At 36.4% G+C, this 20,875-nt stretch overlaps 1 protein-coding gene across 6 annotated transcripts in view; it reads left to right on the top strand.

Moving 5' to 3' along the window:
- Positions 1 to 20,875, top strand: part of EXOC2 (exocyst complex component 2) — a 118,141-nt gene that overhangs the window by 4,202 nt on the left and 93,064 nt on the right. The window contains exons 1-5 of one of the 6 annotated variants that reach the window (XM_071736558.1): positions 5,266 to 5,305; positions 6,993 to 7,052; positions 10,204 to 10,337; positions 15,727 to 15,903; positions 17,336 to 17,462. In XM_071736558.1, coding sequence (XP_071592659.1) covers positions 10,220 to 10,337; positions 15,727 to 15,903; positions 17,336 to 17,462 — 422 coding nt within the window. In that variant the 5' untranslated portion in view covers positions 5,266 to 5,305; positions 6,993 to 7,052; positions 10,204 to 10,219. Of the gene's footprint in view, positions 1 to 5,265; positions 5,306 to 6,992; positions 7,053 to 10,181; positions 10,338 to 14,383; positions 14,504 to 15,726; positions 15,904 to 17,335; positions 17,463 to 20,875 lie in introns of those variants that run through there. The other 5 variants (XM_071736556.1, XM_071736560.1, XM_071736557.1 and 2 more) reach the window with 5 other exon arrangements.

The raw sequence follows: 20,875 nt of genomic DNA, 5'->3' as shown, positions 1-20,875 counted from the left end.
TTTTTTTTGACGATGCAAGTTGTTCATGAATATGCAGACATTGCAAGTTGTTAATCAATCTGCAAGTTGTTAATTAATCTGGTTAGCATTTGCAGTAAAATATACAGTGACCGCTTTCAGTGATGGGTGCGAAAGCCTGTGTTTCCTTTCTAATTTTGTTTGTTTTGTTTTTAAAGAAAACAAAATTTCTGAGATACCAGGCTTTCAATGTGTCTGGTTTTCTCTTGACCTTAAGGGAACTAGAGATTCCCAGATTTTCAGTTTAATTCTTAAAGGCAGACCTTATACTATATTGTGCAGAAGCCAGTGGGGACTCTGGCAGTGTAAACATGCCTGTGGATCACATTACAATATAAATCCATGATTTTTAGGTATATTCAGACTTGCATTCTTTCTTTCGCTTCGTGGATAACCTGAAAGCATTGTGCCTTGTATTTGGAAATTCATTCAAAAAACCTCGAGTAGTTAAAAGATTTCAGACTACACTGAGCAAAAGTTCCTGTTTAAATGCCTGTTTTTATATTGAGGACAAACTGATTTTTTTAGATAATTTCTCAATTGAACAAAACAGTTACTTTAAATTTTCTATTTAAGAATTCTGTGAATCTTGTGACACTTGTACCTCACTTTCTGGAAAACTGATCTGACTTTCTGCTGAAAGTTAAGGAGCTGCATATATAGCTGGTGGGGTTTTTCTCACGTTCATCAGCATAGAAGGCAAGAGAGCTTCTGTTTTTCACCAGACAGCTCCACTACTCTGAAAGTATGATAGTGAAGTCTGAGAGTATGTAAAGCAGAGGTAAGCTAAAAGGTAGTAAAAAAAAAAAGAAAAAAAATCTGTTCATGCAGGCTCTTGGTCAGTGCAGTGCCTGAGCATGTGTGTGACCATATGAATAGGGAAAGATGGGATGACATAGGGCTTGGGTACTGCTTGGAGTAGGAGCCAGAGGGGTGTTTGGGAGAAAACATGAAAAATACAGCAATCTCAGTAACACAAGTGAACATCTTGTCTTTTAAATATTTCTGAAACAAAAGGAATTGCCAAGAAGTCACATGGCAAACCTTAAATTTGGTGCTGCAGTCCTACCTACAAGCACCCAAGTTAAAACTTCAACCATGTGAACTGTGTAATTACAGTGGCTGTATGGTGTTTTTATAAAGAATATTGTGTATAGCTACAGGGCTTAGAAAAAAAATCCCTGGTGTCTTGTTTCTTTTCTCTAGAAAAAAAATAAATCCCATCCCGTTGGGATTTATAGAGTTTATTTTTCTGAACTTCTGGATGTTTCTGAATACATTTGCATAAACGTATTTGACAGTTTTCGATGCTTGAAGTATTGTTTTTCAAATTTCTGCCTGTGAATAGCATAATACAGAGGGAAGATGAGGTTATATATTCTTCACTATTTTCCCAATAACCAAAGTAACACAGAGAAAATGTCAATAACTTTAAAACAAATGACGGATGAGTGGTTTAACTGGAGTACATTAAGGAGGATGACTTCTAAATAAAGCAAACTTTACTGGATATTGGAGGTAGAAACCAACATAGGAAAGTATGTGATTTTGAGAATTTAGAAATTAATGGGAGATTTATGGCAATCAGTGTGATAAAAAACTGTGATACAGTTTTGTGTAAAGCTGAGTTGAGGTTTTTTTATGTATAGATATTTTTATGTATAGATATTTAAGGTTTTTCTTCACAACATTGCTGATTACAGTTATGTGTCATACATACAGAAGCTTTTAATCAAGTAGACAACTTCATTTCTGGGGAGTTGTCATGCAGTTTATAATGAAAATCATGGAAATGTTGAGGAAGAAACATCTATGTTCAGACTTTCTTGAATTACATTTTCTTTCATGCTATCACCTCTTTCTATCCAATGACTAGAAGAGATGATCAAAAATTTTAAATTCATTTGGCTTAAGTCTTTGTGATGAATAGGTAACATTGAATACCCCAGCAAAAGTGGTTTAGGATTCTTTTTTTCTTAAGGTTTTTCTCAACAACAATGTCCTAATCCAGGTTTATAGAGCTAATATTGACATTTGAATTATTGCAATATCTATGGTTTTGCTTAAGAGTAGCACTTGGAGATTTTCAGTGTCATTTAGGTAAATAGTTTTTGAGGTAAGGTGAAAATGGGGCTGTGGTTCTGGGCTGTGCACGTGGATTAAAAAAACTATGTTGTGGCAAGTTTGATGGAAGAGATACGTGTGTTCATGGTAGCAGAGTCAAGGGAAGGAAAACTTTTTTTTTTTTTAAAGTAGACTGACTAAGACATTTCTTAAATCTTCAGATGTTTTGTTCAGCTTTTTCTTCCTGAGCAGGTTATCTAATAGGCAGATTAAAATATTTTCTGTACTAAAAGAAACAAAGTGTTACCTTCTTTCGATGCTTCCCATTTTAAGTCTCTGTTCATGTGTACTATTAATTACTGTTGTTTTTAATCTATTTTTAGAGGCTTGCTATTTTTACTTCTTGCTTCCGAGTCACAAACTCGGTGTTACACATAGGCGTGTTAGTTTCCTTCAGGTTGTTCATGGTGTAAGACACAAATGAACAAAACCTTTTGCAATGGAATGATTGTGGGAAAAGTCAGCATTTTCTTGTCATAATGTGTGCAGTTCATTGTTCTTTGTGGGGAATCTCTCCCGTCCTCAAATAAATGTTGTATCAGAATTCCTAGTGTAAAAATACATCAATGTACTGGAATGCTGTGCATCCTACCTGGCAATATGTTGTCATTTAATATGTGCAAGGAATAGATTTATACTTGTCTAGATTTTTTTTGACGTGTGATAGAAGGTTAATTGATGTTAAATGGATGCTTTATTAGCCCTTCATCAGCTGCTAAACTAGTACAGGAGGAGTGCAAATCATTACTACAAAAGGCCAAGACCGGTGTGTTTTCTTAGTGGGATTTATAGGTCTTTTTTTATCCCTGCCTTCTTTCCCTCCTTCCCAACCACACAAAACATAACCAGCTGTAATGATAGGAGGAGAGAGCAAGCAGCTTTTCTAAACACACACACACACACACACACAGACTCGGACTTGTGCCCCCCTTTTTCCTCCTCGTACCTCAGCAGAGTGACAGCTTCTCCATGTTGCGTGCGAGTGAGTTCAGCTGGTGCTGTGTGGTCTGGGTGTGTGGTCTCCAGCTCAACCGAGAGGCTGCTAACAGGGTGGATGAGAGAGAGCAACACTGTTTACTTTAATTTATTTCGGATGCCGGAACTGTGCCCGGAGTTTCTCCTGAGCTGGGTTCCACAGTTAGCGGTGTCAATCCCTCGCAGCTGCAGCCCAGGCTGCGACGGGGGGCCGGACCCCTCTCTGGAGGGCACTCACAGCATCTGCCAGGGGTCCGGACTTTTAATCCCTTGCGACTCCAAAATGTTTAAGGAATGGCCAGAGTGCAAGGAGTATTTTGCTTTCACTCTGTCGAGATGCGTGGCCATGAAGATGGACCTTGCTGGGTTAAGGAAAGCAAGACCTCTGGGATGCTGAGGGAACACACCATTTAGGGCTGTTGTGAAAGCAAAACTGCTCTGCTTATTCCTTGGGCACCCTAAAACTAAAATCTCTGGTACACCCTATGTGACTGAGTGGAATCTTCAGGAGCCCTTTTAAAAAGAGAAGGGTATCATATTATGTCACTTAATTAATACTCCACATCTTTTCATTTTCCTTATTTGCCTTCTCCATCGCAAAACCTTCACGTCTTCCCAAATTTAAACTGATCTTAGCAGTTAGTGTTGTCCTGTAGGTTAACATGTTTGTCAGTGTTAATATTGGCTTGAATCAGCATGCCGGATATGACAGGGCAAGACAAATGAGGCTTTGTTTTTACTGTGTGATGGTGAAATTACCCCCTTTTTTATGTTTGTTCATCTTTTCATTATTAGTAGCTTAGTGGTGTTTTGAAGAGGGTTTTTTTTCCCCCTAAATGTAAGATTTGTGAGCACTTCTTGTTTAAATTGACAAGTCTTCTTTTATTATTTAAATAAACATGCATAGGTTCTTAATATCGCTTGGAATTTCAGCATTGTTTAGCTTATTCACTTCCCAGTCTTTTCTGGCAGGCTTGCAGGAATGGACTTTATATTATTAATGCAGTGTTGAAGGCTATGGAAATTCTAGGGCACTGAAGATCTCCAGAGGGGTTAATAAATGTCAGTTATTTTCACAGTGCTGCTCTTTTGATGCTTTTAAATCTTGGTTTATGTAGATTGTCTGTCTGAATTTATATTGTTGGGAAGATGAAGCACAGGAAATGTTGCAATAGTGTTTTTCGTTATTTTGTAATGGTTTTGAGTACAAACATGTAGGAAGCTTTTTGCCTTGTTGCTCACCTAGGGGTCATTTACTGTGTCCTCTCACTGACTTTGTCGTAGTGTGTTGTACTCAAGGGACTCCTTGGGTTTTCTAGTGAAAACAAGTTATTTGATTTATTTAGCAGAAGCACAAGTTTGTGTAGTTTAAGGTGAAAGGGTCATCACCTAGGTTCTGGAATATGAATCTTTATTGCTTGTTTAAAAATGGGTGTTTCCTAAATTGGTTAATTTGGAAAGCATTTAATGCTGTGATAGTGTGATAAGAGCACTTCACTTACTGATTTCTGGTTGTTTTGTTTTTAAGAAGTAAGCAACAACATCTGAGGTGTGTGTTGATTTGAACATGGATGATGCTTTGTCATTCCAGCTGTTCCTGCCTCAAATCTTTAAAAATTGTGTTTATTATAACACAAATTAAAAAATGTGTATATTATATATATACATATATATAAGCAAGAACAACTAAATGTTTGATACCTGAAGACTTGAATGCTTGCTTAGATTTTCTCAGCAATGACAAATAGGCTTTTTCCTTCCTCCCTTCGTGACAACTTAGATTCCCTTTGCTAGATGACCATGGCACTTGAATTGACCTTGAGCCTGTCTTTCTCCAGGAGAGTTGTAACTTCAGCATCTGTGACAAAGTACTACTGAGAACTTTAACTAATTGAATTTTAAATCACTAGAACTATCTTGCTCTCTTCTTTTAGGAGTTAGAAACTCCTCATTAAAACACTTCAATAACTATTTTTTCCACTGGGGAAATTTGTAAGGTGGCACCAGGTTGTTGCTCATGTTCTGAAGTTCCATGCCTTCATGGTATTTGTAATTTTAATTCGGTATTTGAATTTACCAGACTATTTAATACCCTTAAGTACTGGATTTCTGTTGTTCACTTATTTTGTACTCTGGTTCTTTTTTCCAGAATGGTAAGCAGTTCTCTCTTCTTTACAAAACAGATAGGGTAGGTATTGGCATTTAACATTGAGTTTCTTCATGGCTTGACACTGGAAGTTGAATGGGGAAATCTGTTTAAGAATACTCATTTTAAACCAACAGAAGGTTTTAGGGGTTTTTTTCTGTTTGTTTATGAAAGGCATTTTTCAAGATCGCTTTGTAGTAGGTGGTCTTTTCAGAGGCTTTCTAACTCTTTGCACTTTTGTAACAAGAATCATGACAAGAATAATAGAGAAAATAATATAGGCAAGATCATGAGAGCAGTCAAACAGATGTCATCCATGTTAAACTGTTGGAGAGATATTGTGAGGAAATGAATTTTTTCATTTTTTAAGGATGGGGGATGAGTTTAGAGGGAAAGAGACCTCTACTAGTGGAGAAGGTGATTGTCAGTTGCAAAAATACAGTGTTGTTAACGCTTCCTCAGAGAGCCTGGCTCCTCAGAGGAAATGTCTTGTATAGAAAACTGTCTTTATGCAATATCCCCTTATCTGTATAAGAATCAGTCTTTCTATAAGAAGGACCTGGCTTATATCATTATAATATTATATATAATACATATTTGTAAAGAATAGGACTTCTCTTTAAGGCACTGCATAGGATTGCAACAAAAGCTATTATTGTAATTTTTCATGAAATGAAGTAAGTAATTATTTTTTTCATCTTTGAATTAAAGATTTTTAAGTAAATTGGAAACTTGCTTTTGGGCACAGTAGTGTATTGGCTAGGCATCCCAATAAGCAGTTCAGGCATTTTAACTATTGACATGTTTGCCCTAAGAAGAAGAAGAGGAAAGAGAAATGAACTGAAGGCTCCCAAGCATTTGTTTGATATTTGTAGTAGGGACAGTTTTCTAGAGTTCCTTCTCTTTTTGAAATAAATGAAACCAATTGCTGTTTAAAAATAATAATAGTAATAATGATAGAGTGTTTCAGTCCTATAGTGCTTTTGTCATGTGTTGAGATTTACTGTGGTCTTCTCATTTCAGTGAGGTATTTTAAAGCAATTCTGCAATAAGTATGGAAATAGTTTAGAAGAAATATTAGACCTCTTGAGGCTCAGTCTTTTTATTAGATTTATTCAGCTCGTCGTGAAGGGAGATCTAGTGCCAGTTTCTGAAATCCAGAAAAATATGTTTTAATATTACTTTTGAGTTTTGATGCTGATTCAAACCAATTACCTGTGTGCCTGGGTGCCTAGAAAGAAACAATGGTTGCAACGCAAGGGAACCATAATATTTGGGGTGTGCCTGTGTGTGTTTATAAAATCAACCAAATAATTCCAATGTAGCTTCTGTATTACTTGTTTCCCTCAAGATGTCTTCCAATGGGGTGGTGGGGTCTGCTCTCTGAGGGCATTAAAAACCTGCCTGGGTGAGTTACTCTGTGACCCTACAGTAGGTGATCCTGCTCTGGCAGTGGGGTTGGGCTCAGTGGTCTTTCAAGGTCCCTTCCAAGCCATAACATTCTGTGATTCTGTGATATTACCACTAGGTTCCTGCAGATGGCTTTTTTTATTTTTTTTTTTTTTACATCTGTATTACTGATTTATGTTCTATAGTAATCTTTATTAAAAACTGTTAAAAAGTGAAAAAGGTGTTCTATGTTGTCTCATTGGTATCTAGACATGTGCTGCTCTGTGCGGAAGGAAACTGGGTTTGTATGTGGGGATGTAACCCCCCTGTTTCTTTACAGGTGTAGTGCATCTTCAACCTCTGCCCAGGATTTGTGAGAAAAGCTGTGAAGACTACAGAGGTAAGATCATGAGGGAGAGCTGCAGTTTGTCCTCTTTGCTCTTGGTAAACTTAAACACTGATTTTTCTTTGAACATCCTCTGTGTACAAGACTCCAGGAGAAACGTCCAATTCTGGAAGGTCTGCACTTCTGTGCATATGTGGATCTTGTACAGGAAGAAACAAGACTTTGCCTGCAGTTTCAGATTCTGATTGCTCCAGGTGGTAATTAGGTTTAGCAATTGGAACTAAGAAGCTTATTTCTACTGTGCTGTGGTAGTGTAGCTTTGAATGCAGCAGGGATGAGAAGGGAGCTGGGCAAGCCTTGTGGTTCGAGGACCAGGGGTCTTGACAAAAGACTGAGCCTGTCATTTTCATCTGTGAGGAGGAAATAGATTAATGTTAGTGCAGGTGGGCTCTCTAGACAGGAGGGGTCAGTGTAAGGAGTGGGAGGGAGGTAAGGAAGAGGAATTACTGAGTTGTGAGCATTTGAAAGGAGAATTGGGATATTAACACTTCTCTTCCTTCCTCCTTGGACTTCTCCTTCAGTGCTGTTCTACCCCCCAAGGTTATAGACTGCATGTGCTGACTAGTCAGGTCTCTGGCCACATATTGGGTTCCTGTAAAATGTTCCAGTATCTTACATACAGATTTATAAGGACATCCATATGATGCCATCTAAATTAATTCCTCTTTCATCAGTTTGTTGTTTGCAAAAAAGTGGGAAACTAATCTGTTATTAAGAAAAAAACAAAACGAAAACCCAAAACAAAACAAAAAATCAACAACAGTAATTTTAATGTTGTGAGGTCAAGCAGTAAGAAATATGATGAGGTTTTCCAGTTAAAAACCCAAAATCAAAACAAACCACCTCAGTTCTGGACATATGCAGTGTGTTTTATCATGGGCTCTTTCTAAACTTTATCCACGTACTAGACATGGGTCACATACTGCAACTTATTATGTTCTTGCTTTCCATTCAGTGGAAATCTGTGTCTCTTATTAACAGCACATTCTTCAATCATAGTCTCCAAAATTCTCTGACGATACTAATAGCTAATAATCAGTAAAGATACTCTGATCTTCAGAGTATCTAAATGTCTCTTCCATATTAATGAATTTGCACCTAAAAAGCTTTTGAGGTGTGCGATATCATTCCTATTTTAAACATGTGAAACTGAGAAACAGACATTTAAGATCAAATGTATTTTTAGATTTTAGGGAGTTATTTAGGACCTGAATATTTTGGAGCACTGTGCAGCATTCCCTGTGTTCAGGGTAAATCTCACACTGACTTCAGGTTTCGCTGTGGGTTCTGAAGTTGGACACCCATAAACTGAGAAGAAAAAAATGTTGTAAAATTTTCTTTTAAATGACCTGCTATGCATGTGTGGTTTGTATGGATACAGACAGGATCCTGTTCTGGTGGCAGTATTTGATTGCCTTCACTGCAAGATCTTCCTCCTTATTCCTGCCTTTCCGATTTCCATCTTCATTTACAGTGTGCATTCCAACTTAAGAACATGGAGAAAGGAAACTGATCAGTGGAAGATTCTTTGATCCTCATGACAGATCTGTCTAGTAACATTGAAAAATTTGGGGAGGCTGTATAGAAGCACGATGTGTGTTGGTACAATGAATGCACTTAGTATATTCAGAAGCAGCTGAAACAAAGCTTTGTTTAGTCTTGTATTTCCTAGCTAAAGGTGCTTGGAAGCTGCAACTTTATGGAGTTCATTGTTAGGGGTGATTTACAAAGGTTCTGGGTTTCATGGACTTGACTGTTTGCAAGTAAAAATAGAAAATACACCTTGATCTAAAGTAGTAATAAATAACAGAAGCCTTTTAAGGCTTGGGCTATACTTGGTATTTTTTTACTAACTTGAAATTTTAAAATCATGTCCCCTAAAGTCCCCTAAAGTGTTCTGTGTTTGTACCTACAGTTATGAATATTGACCTTTTTCATAATTTCTGGCTTGTCTTAGACATAAAAATATTTCTTCCTATTGGTTATTTTTGGTTCTTACCTTTTCAGTGCAGATTAGAGTGCTTATTAGAAACTGATCATAGATAACTTTATCAAGTTCCAGAATACCAAATGGATTTTTTTTCTCTGGGAATTTTAAGGAAGTTGTTGTGTCTCAGTAAAAGAATTCAAGGCTCATGAAATGGAAAAAGTGATGGAAAATTACCGTGGAAGTTGTTAAAAGCAACTTTTTTGCCTGTCTTATGACTTCTGTAGAGCCTACATACCTGTTTATGCTTAAGAAGCATTCTGTAGAGCCTGCATATTATGTTTAATAAGTGTTTTAAGTGCAGGAAAGTTGGCTGATGTGGGAAAGGGAACTGATGTGCTGCAGGTTGTACTCATTGGCTTCTTAGAGCTGCTGAGCTGTAGGAATTTGTGATCAATTGCACAGTAAAAATGATGTACGCTGCATAAGATGTGCATAACACCATATTGGTGTTACTATTATGGACCTAATTCAAGTGGTTTGAGTTGACTCCGAACTTAAGGTGAAAAGAAATACATCTTCAATAATTTTGTTGTTCTTCTGGGATATTGGTTTTTTGGTTGATATTCTCTCCTAGTGTAATACTTGTAAGTAATCTTTTAATTTTCTCAGTTTATGTAAATATTGATGTTTTATGTAAATAAGTGCTGAAGGCTTCTCCCCATGGACCTGTCTGTTCCAGGAAGTCTACTTTTGATAGAGAAGTAATCCAAATATGCAGTGGAGAAATAATCCAAATACGCATTCATAGACTATTACTTAGCTTAGCAATTCTAAACTTTCTAAGGACTACAATTAAAACTTTCTAATGGAGGGCCGAATAGGCTCATTTGAATTATGACAGAAGTGGTTTGGAGTGCATCTGTATATAGTTCCATGAAGCATTTTGAGGATCTAATATTTTTGAATATCCTTTTTCTTCACAATTCAGAACTAGATATATACTTTAAAAAATGGAAGTGCATTTCTTCTGTTCTTTGGTATCTGATTACTGTGTAGCAAAAAAGGCTTTTAGGGTGCTGTTCGATATTTACATTCCTGTTTTTCTCTATCATATTAAGTGCAGCTTAAAAGATTTTAAATAATTTTTACATAATATTGTCATTGTTTTAAAATTACTGTTTCTTGCTAAACAGATAAACCCAATTCACTTTTCAGTAACTGAATAGACATCATGTCTCGAGCACGGCAGCCCCCGCTTGTAACTGGCATCTCTCCCAATGAAGGCATCTCATGGACAAAAGTTACAATTAGAGGAGAAAATCTGGGGACTGGACCTACAGACCTTATAGGTAAGTTGAATAAAACCCAAAGCATCTTCTTCTGAGTCTGTAGAAGATCACATTTAGAATATACTTGGAGATAATTTTTTTTCATGGTAAAATCTAAGTTGCATGGTATAAGGAATGCCCTTTTCATAAATATGTCCTTGAATTCATAAATGCAGGGGTGGTACCTAATGTGTAACTAATCAGAATCACCATAGTTTGCTAGATAATCCCTTAGCCTAATCAACACCCTGCCCTGAACACTACGTAAGAATGAACACCTATGGAAGTGTATTGGATGAGGGTAGATGTAACAGGATGCTCCTTTGTTTCTTTCCCAGGCATTAAGAATTTCAGGATGGAGATTTTCCTTTCAGCAGTGTTTTCTGTGTAGTAAGAAAGTCACTGAGCATAGCTGTTACTTGAATTAGTGTAAAAGTCAAATGGTGGATCTGCAAGTCGTGACAAAGGAGGTTTAATGCTATACATTCTGTGGAGAGACATTTCCTTCCCTGTTTTGATTTTGTTGCTTTGAGTAATCATAGTTTTTGAATTGAAAGAGGGAACAACCAGTTTTCTCTGATTCTCCTGACCATACTTGATCATCAGTGCTCTGTTGCTGCTTTTCTAGGTTGAAATGCCCTAGCATATTTAATTTTTTGCATTAATCTTTGGCCCTTCTTGTTGCTTTTCAGTGAAGCTCTTTTGGTTTCATTAAAACTGATGATCAGGGAACAGCATCTTGGTTACATGCACTGTTCAGGATGTGAATGCACTGTGGTGCAATACCATGCTCTCATTTTTGTTATGTATTTCTTCCATAGGATTCTGTTTTCCATACAATTGTTGCTAAGCATCAAGCTGGTGTTTTTTGTTGTTCTGCCTATTCTAGTCCCATGATTTAATTTTTGAGGGTTAGTAGTCAGTTTGAGCTTGTTATCTGTGAATTTAAAGTTTTGTCTGTGTGAATCATATATCTGTTAATTGAATTTCAGATGCTGTGTTATAGCATCTACATTATAGTGCATCTACTTTGTCTCGTAAGGTCTGATATACTCATTCTGAATATATGAGTATAATCAGCAGACTTTATAACCTCTTGTTTTTATAATTCAGAAATTCCAGCACACACCCCATTTACTGTAACCCTGTTTCTATCTTTTAATGAGATACTTATCCACTTGAGGATCATATCCTATAGCTGCTTAATTTTCTTAAGCCTTTTAAGAAGGACTTTCTAAAATCTTCTGGAAATCCAATTTAACTATAACTACTGGAATTTCCTTTATTTCTTTTGTTAAGCATATGTGTTCACGGTAGAGGTGATTTATCTAATTTGTGGTGGAATCATGACTCCTCTGAAGTCATTGGAATTTGTTTGGCTTTGCTAGAAACAATATTTCACTTCATGGCTGTAAACCAAGATTCCCAAATTCCATTCTTGGCCACCACAATGAACTTTATGGCCAAGCATAAGCTACTACAGTTTTCCCTTTCACTGCAGTTTGCTGTGTCTTGAAAGGGGAATTAGTATTTTCCTGAACTGCTGAGACAGGGTTGCGGGTGCAGTAATGGATCCTTTTTGAGAAATAATGAAATAACTGCTGATGTCATAGGTGAGTATATTTCTGTGTATTTGTGTGGTTGATTTAGTTCGATAACCTCGTTAGTTCACTGGTATGATCTTCTTAGAAGTGATATTTGCTAGGTCCTTGGAAGGAAAATACCTCTTGAACTATGTCTCATTATTACAGCTGAATAACTGTTCTTAACTCTCGTGACATATAGCTGCTATTAATTTTGTGTTTTGAGGTAAAAATAAAAAGATAAATAATGGATTGGCTTATTTTTTCCTGTAGCTAAATGCTTAGCTTTCTCTAGTGAGTGACTAAGGCCCCAGACATGTAAAAATTTCTTTTCATAATTAAATGAGGCATGTAAATATTCCTTGTGTCTTGAATGGAATACTTGCAAAAGCAAGCCTTTTTAGGCATGCAATTTAAGCAAGATCTAGTGAGGGTTTGTCACGATCCGAGTTATTATTTATATTTTGTTTGCGAGGAAATTTCAGCCACTACTCATAGACGACGCGTGAGCTTACAAAAATAACCAGGCTTTATGATTTAAACAAGTTCAAAGGATTTATTTAGGAATTATACAATTAGTTACTTTGGGGAAAAGAGTCGTTAAGAAGAGAAAAGAAAGAGGGTAATTGAGATGTTATTACCGCCCGCCGGCCTTGGCCTCTGGCTGTGGTCGGGTGCGTAGGGTCTGTCGCTCCTGCCGCCTCTGTCCCGCAGCTGAAGCCGAAGTGCCGAGAGAGGGGGGGGGTCCAGAAGAAAGCCGCCTCGCCGCTTTCCGCTTGGGCCTTCAGAGCTGCTTGCCGCCTTTTTGCGCCGAGCTGGCTGGAGTTTGTAGTCACAGGAGCTGGGTTCCACGTGTCCTTCTGAGCTGCTGGCTCCACCGAGCTACTGGCTGCTCTGAGCTGCTGCCACTTCAGTTCTTCTGGGGCGATTTTTATACAGGAAAAGAAAAGGGGTCCCCTTTTTGCATAAGTCCCTGATACATACAGATTTCCCGACTTCCCGGAGATGAGTCATCCTTATCTTTTAGTCTTTTTGGATGTCCTGCTACCTTCATCGTTTCCATCATGCACCAGGAGACGACCTGATAAGTATTCTTATCTTTTAGGTGTATGTCAGGCATATGGTGAGGTAAACATATGTTAATTGACAAAATGTTGCAACATAGCAGGGAGAAAGAAAAAAAAATTGATTCAAGAGACAAATTTTTGTATTTTTAAAGTGTTTACATCAGGGTTTTATGAAGTTTATAATCTGCTATTAGAGATGCATTCGAGTAAAATTAAAAACAAGAAACTTTTCTAATACATAATCAAAGCATCACATTTAATATAAGAATCTGCCTCTCTGTTTCATTAATGGGAGCCTTCATGTAATCTATTTGTATCCTTGACTACAGATAAACTTTTTATTTATGACTATTGCTCATGGTACAAAAAAAGGCAAATTCAGGATATATGTGTAACATTTATGCTCTCAAGTTTTAGTTTGTCTTTTAAGACTTTTGCAGCTGTATTTTTAGGCACTGGAAAACTTTCAGTATATAAGCCTAAGCAAAATTACAAAGTCTCAATAAGGTAATTATTTTGCCTGTTTGTAGAAAGGCACATAAAAGCTACTATGAATCCCACTATGATGTTCTCAGATCTTTGCACCATGTTAAAATGAAGCTTTATTTAAAGGAAAGTTTTCTCTTTTTGGAGAAAAACATGTTGTATTTGTGCTGTCAGAAGGTCTCCCCCAATATGCCTTTATTGATTTTAGAAATTATTTTGCGCAATTACTGCTTAGTGCTGTATATAAAATGTTTAAATAGAGAGTTACTTTCTTTTACATCTTTAATGTGCAGGCAAAGGCTGTTTCCCTCCATTTCTGAAGTGTCAGATCTTGTGATCTTGTTCTCTCAAACTCTAGGAACTTCTGCTGAGTAGGACATTGTTGATACTAGGATCATTTAAACACCTACCCGAAAAGGTTTGCCCTACCAAACTGCTATAGTTTAGACACTGATTTTGAAATATTAATTAATGGAAGCATTAATTCAGATCTTTGAAATTCCAGGATGAAAACCTCTGAATGAATGGTTCAGACAAATTCAGTTAGTCTTATTTCCTACTGCAACCTTTTTTTCCTTCAGAAAAGCTGCTAGCATAAAATCAAAAGAGTTGTAATAATATAACCTTAGGTTAAAGCTCTCATAAGTATGGTGTTTTTTTGTTTTTCTTTCCCTTTGAAAAATAAAAACTGGCCTGAGTAAAATGTTGCAAATAAATAACTAAAATGTTGTGTGTGGTTTTTTTAAACAGTTTTTTAATTTGGTGTCCTATTTTGCCTCCCCTCATTTTGTCTAGGAATCTTTTCAGAAACAAATGTACCATCCTTACGCAAGGAAAATTGCCTTCTGTTGTAATAAGATGCGGTGCCTTTCTGCTTTTTATATTTTGGTTTTCATTTTCAAAATAGTTTTTGGCAGGGAGTAAGGCATTTTTATGTTTGACAACCATGAAATCTGCCAGATTTGTCTGCTGTGAAATGTCAGAGACTTAAATTGTGAGAAAAAGTGTGAAGCTTTGGTACTGAGCCACATACGCTGACCCTTTTCTGCCTGTAACTATTTTTTAAATTGGTCAGAGATTTCTAGAAATTAAAAACAAAAACCAAGCCAACGAGGGAGGAACTGCTATTACTGACTTAATTTATTCTCCACTACAGCCAACATGCTAGTGCGACCTTGTCCTTTTGGAAATATTTCTAGGTAAGGGTGTTATTCAAAAGAACCTTAATAAAGTTCTTAGAATACATAACTAGAAATTAGGATCTTGCCAATTTCCCAGGACAACAAAACTCTGATTAGGAATATGGGAATTGTTCTAGATCTGAGAAAACAAATCTATCTGTTCCAGCATCCAGAGTCCTGATCTGACCAGAATCAATCACATTGATTAGTGATATTGATCAGTTTGTCAGACTGATGTGATGTAAAGCCCCAGGAAGCCTTGGACCTTACATTAAGGTTTACTTTGACTCTTACGTATTATGAGGTCTTTTTAAACACTGAAGTTTGACATATTGAAACACACCAAAGTCTTTTCTATGCAAGAGCTCTATGATTAAAATATATGTTATATTTTTATTTCATAATTTGTTATTTGTACTTCTGTTATGAGAAAGCTTAGAAAAGGAAATAGATTAATATTACACGACTATTTCATACAGCAAGGGCAGTTTATTCAGCAGAATCAGAGTCTTGCAGTGTGGATTTTATACAGAATAGACTGGGACAGAATATTTGTCTCAAATTAATTAGTACTCTTTTGCCCCCAAAAACCTCCCGTTTCTATAAAATTACTACTAAACAAAGAAGGTACAAGAAGTATTGTTCACTGTGAATACTTTGAAGAGTTCCCTTATTCAATTTTTTTGTTATGCAAAACCACACAGAGTGACCTTATCAAAGATCTTTGCATGCAGTTTTGATGGAAGTTTCATGTAAGTGGAATGCCAAAGAGCAGTTCTCTGGTGTCTTACAGACAGATGATCTATTGTACATTAGGTACAAGTTGCAGTAGCTCATAACTGTTGGAACAGATTAAAATAAGCTTCAATCAAGCACTGTATGTTTCTCATGAAGTGACACTAGAACAAAAGAGCTGAAGTGATTTAGGGAATATCTGAAAAACTCATGACTCTTTCACTGTAGTCTGGTATAAGACACTAGAGGAGGGTCATGTTTATATAAAATACATGAAGCATCATAAATGTATTTGCATTGCATAGTTTCAGAAGATACTTCCGTTCACAGTAGAGTGCTTTTTTTTTCTTTTTCCCAGGTTTAACAATCTGTGGGCACAACTGTCTGCTAACTGCTGAATGGATGTCTGCAAGTAAAATTGTGTGCCGAGTCGGACAGGCAAAAAACGACAAGGGAGATATTATTGTTACTACAAAATCTGGTGGCAAAGGAACTTCAACTGTTTCCTTCAAACTGCTGAAACCTGAAAAAATAGGTATTTTTCTTCTTCAAACTCATATCTGTCTTCATTGACAAACAAATATACAACTGAGTGCCTCTAAATAAAAGTATGTGTAAAATGGATTCACCTCAGGATAATCTTCAGTTATCTAGAAAAAGCAGAGTATATCAATAACATCCAAATATATACATAGATAAATTCATGTTATATGTGAAATTAATCCTTCTATCTCACTATCCTGATAAAATCCCCAGTGACTAATGGAAAGTAGTCCTTTATTTTTCTGTAAGAAGTAGCACTGAACTTCTAAATTAAAAAAAAAAAATTTAACAGATCCCGTAATTACTCTTTAAGTGTAACAGATAAATACAACATATAAACCAGCTCATGAGCTTTGCACCAAAATCCTGTGCTGACAGTTAATCCTTTAGAGAAAGTTGAATCCTCAGTGCTGTTTCTATTTTGTAATTCAAACCATCCTGCAGGATGGGAAGTCTTAAGTATCTCTCATAAGGTGCTTAACCACCCAGATGATGTTGCCAAGCAGTCTAGGACCTCGGCTTAATCTAGAGTCCATTCTGAATACCTTTTGGATTGAAAATGTTTCTTTCAGGATACCTCCATTGATGAAGTTGGGTAGTTATCTTCTCTAATATAGGGGTTCCCACAAGAACTATTTTAGACCTTTGTTCTTTGAGGTTCAGTGACAGTTAAATAGCAGATAATTTCTCCCAAGCTATACTAAGTTCTTTAAAGGGTGAATCAAGTGCAGTCATTACACAGTGGAGCTTTTGGTAATGGGAGAGGAAAATTCATATTTTAAAAAAATTATTAAATGTTAGGATGGGGTAATTTCTGGTGTTAAGTATCTAATGGGTACATTAAAGAAAGGCATGGCCAAGATTGTGGCTGGCTGCATTTTTGGCTGAGGGTCAAGGCCTATTTTGTCTCTCACCTTTATGCATCCTCTGTTCCAAGGCTTTAGAAACAAAGTCAGTCCTGTGTCCATCGGGTCATCCATCTTGGCATGTGGCCAAGGTTCACTTACTTTTTCCTTAGTGAGTAGCACAGAAAAAGGATCTTTCCTACAATATGCAAGTAAGACCTTCAGGATAATCCCTCCTTTTAAAAGTAGTAGATTGCAAGGTTTGGACAGGTACCAAAATACTTGGAGGAATGAAAAATACTAATACTCTATGATCAGAAACATCCTCTCAGTGTCCATGAAACTGTGCACTCTGTAAGAGGTAGTGTTTGATGCCCAGCCATGAATACTTTTTCAGCAGCTATAATGAAATAATTTAACATAATTGCATCCAGGTTGTTTTGCCATGTATCTTTCAATATATTACCTAGGCATGCATTTTATATTTATCAGGATTGTTCAAATTAATTCAGTATGTTAGAAGTTGATGGTGCTGGATTGCTGGTGTTGTTACAAGGATCTATGCTTTGTTTTCCCTAGGTATCTTGGATCAGTCTGCTGTCTGGGTGGATGAAATGAACTATTATGACATGCGCACTGATAGGAACAAAGGGATTTCCCCCTTGTCCCTGCGTCCAGCTAATCCGCTTGGTATTGAGATAGACAAGTGAGTACCAAATGCCTCTAATCCACTTTTTTAGTGGTTTTCTCTATATGTGCCTCTGTGAATTCCACAAAAGTTTAACAGTTTACATGGCAGGGGAGCATTCTAGCATATGTATGTATGTTAGCTATTGGTATGCTACTTGGTAGTCAGAAGAGTTGTTGGTGCGTATTCTTATCCTGCTTCCTAATCCTCATTTTTGGATCATCAGTTAGAACTGTAGGTAATGTAAAAGCATGATACATCCAATCTCAGTGATGTTTAGATTTTGAATGCTGGTAAATAACCCAAGGCTTTGAATTTATACATTGTAGGTATGGAATACTTGCTGTTGCATTCGAATTTCATAGAACGTTTAAGGATGTTTACATTGGTCTCTGTTGCTAAAATTGAGCTGTAAAACATGATTTATTATGCCACATCAGTTAGTTTATTTTATTGTAATAATACTGTTTTCCAACCCACAGACTTCTTGACTTTTTTTTGTAAGTATGGTAGAATTTATTACATTTTTTTCTGAAACAGAAACTTTATAGTAAGTGGTACATGGAATTTTGAGGCCTTTAAATGGGACACACATAAGGCTCAAAGCCTGGCTGCCTTCTAGAAATAGCATCAGGAATAATGCTGCTCTACCAAAAAAAAAAAAAAAAAAAAGGCTATTTAAAATTAAAATATTAAAAGGGGTCTCACCTGCTGAATACTCTGTGTGTGAGGAGGAATGCTTTAGAGAAAATCTACAGCGCCCTTTGTTACCTTGTTCTCATGGGAAACTGCACTTTCCCAAAATCTGTGTGGCAATTTTAGTGGATCTGTCTTCAGCTTTGTAGTTTGTGGCTGTGCATTTCTTTTCTTGCTTGAATATATAGTTTGTATTTTTCTTTTTTTTTCAAAGTGTTAATGCACTAATTGGGTTTTTTTGTGAGCTGAAAATTTTGTCTGTAAGTATTTTTCTTCAACCTCTGATAGATTCTGATCAACTGCTTTTCAGCTCTGATAGATACTTCTTTCATCTCGTTTTCCAATCCTGCTAAAACATGGACTCCTGACCTATGGACCATATTCCAGTGTCTTACTGGAAGACTTCCTGTCTTTTCTCCACTCTCCCTTACTTGTTCATTAAATTAAAAAAAAATCCTAGTAATCCTTTTTACCACAGTGTTTCATTGGAAACTAGTAGCAAGTGGCTTGTTCAGTTATTCTCTTAAGTTGCAACTTTTGCTGCTGGCATGATTTCTTGCGAATCTGTAGAGATGGTCTGGGTTCCTTCATCACAGCTACATCTTTTTGCATTTTACTTTGTTTCTCTGTTGGCTGCTTCCTTTACAAATAACTTGATGTGAGGTGGGGAATGGGAAAATATAATACCAAGTCTTGCTTATTGTTCATTCACCTCCAACTTAATTAAAGGTGAACCATGAAGATTATGGCAAGCACTGATATTGAAAATTATCAGTTTGAAAGAAGGAACACTACTCAGTGTAAGAAGTAATTGTGCAGAGGGACTGAGAGTTTAGTTGTGGAGAAGGGAGAGCGACAAGGAAAGAGAGGAAAAGCCCTCGTGCCTTGATGTAAATAGTTGAGAGCATAGATGGAACATTCTGTTTTCAATAGTGGCTCCCCAATGGAAAAGCTTTAATGATTTGCTTGAAAAATTGGAGGAATGTGATGTTTACTTTTAAAAAATAATCTCAGCTCTCTAATAAGGGAACTTGTGTGTTTGCAGATAGTTGATGTATAGGATGGGTAAGTAGTAAATTGTACAAAGTAGTGAAAAAGTGAAAACGACAATTATAAATTAGGAAAGGGAGTGGATAAGGAAGATATTTTAGCATAAGCAATTACTAGGGAATAATGGGAATAATTTGTCACTAGTGATAAAAATTGTTAGAATTTCATGATGTCTTTAAAATAAAAGAAAGCCTAAGAAGATGAATACAAGTTGTGTATACAAGGATTTCGGACCCTGCAGCAAAAGGGGTCTCTTCTTTATTAATACCTTTGCCTTCCTTTAACTATTTTAAATGTGTGCAGAGGGGGATATAGCTTATTTTTGAAGCTGAAGTATTTAGCATTGGTATGACCTGGTGGGATTTACAACACTTTCAGCCTAGTGGCTGGTATGGAAAGGTGTGTCTTGTATTGGTAATGCAAATAGTAGTTACAAAAGAAACATCTATAGAGAAAAACAGTGAAAAACAGTCATGAGAAAATAGGATAGGAATAAGCTAGATGGGAACACAGTGAAATGAAGGCAGAAGGTAGGTAGACTGAAAAGAGAAGTCCTCCCTCTAGAAAGTGTAAGTCATCAGTAAATGAAAAGACAAATTTCAGCATAGGAAAGAGTTAGATCACCAATCTGTTGTGATTTTTCAATTTATTTTTATTTTTTAATGTGGGTTATGCTTAGTTCTAAAAGTTCCTTTTGTGGGTTTTTAAAACATTTTTTTATGGTGCCTTCTCCAGTTAAAATGTGTCTAAAAATTAGTCATAGCTTTTAAATCATTCAAGTGATGTAAATTGTTGTAAGTGGAATATTGAAATAATAGAGAAAAGATCCCACAAGTAATAAACAGAAGTGCTTTGGTTACACCATTTAATTAAGCTATTAGACAACCACAGGGACAAAAATATATTTATACTGCCTCAGTGGATTTAAAACTGGAGTTTAATTGGGAGTGACTAAGACTTACATGAACAAAAGATTTCAACTATGAATTAAGGGAAATAGATAACAGTGGATCTAACACATTGTATTAATTTCAATACTGCCTGTATATAAATTGTAGGAGTAATATACATACTCAAAATATGCACTACAATTCTCTTCATATTGAAATGTTGCAAGGATTTAAAGTAATAACTTTGAGCACACACATTTACCTTCCTAGTTGTCTTTTACATAGCCAAGATACTTCAAATTTTATATGTATACACTGTGTGCAACCCACCATCTTTCAGCTTGCAAGTTTAACAGGTAGGAAGTATGCATCATTTTGTCTGATAAGTTCTTCATATTTTCTAAAAACTATCATAGAATCATAGAATCATAGAATTGGCTGGGTTGGAAGGGACCTCAGAGATCATCAAGTCCAACCCTTGATCCACTCCCGCTGCAGTTACCAGACCATGGCACTGAGTGCCACATCCAGTCTCTTTTTAAATATCTCCAGGGATGGAGAATCCACTACTTCCCAGGGCAGCCCATTCCAATGCCTGATCACCCTCTCGGTAAAGAAATTCTTCAATTTTCTATTGCTTTTTCTGAGACATACAACTAAGAAAGAAATCAGTTGCTAAGTAATAGAATCATTTATATTATAATGAAATTGGAATTTGCTGGTTATTATGTTTCAGTGGTGGTGCTAAAAATTTATTCACAAATGTATTCATTGAACAGTGTTTGCACACAGTTG

The sequence above is a fragment of the Heliangelus exortis genome, chromosome 2 (assembly GCF_036169615.1).
Source record: "Heliangelus exortis chromosome 2, bHelExo1.hap1, whole genome shotgun sequence".
Lineage (NCBI taxonomy): Eukaryota > Metazoa > Chordata > Aves > Apodiformes > Trochilidae > Heliangelus > Heliangelus exortis.
This window is presented reverse-complemented; position numbering and strand designations above follow the sequence as displayed.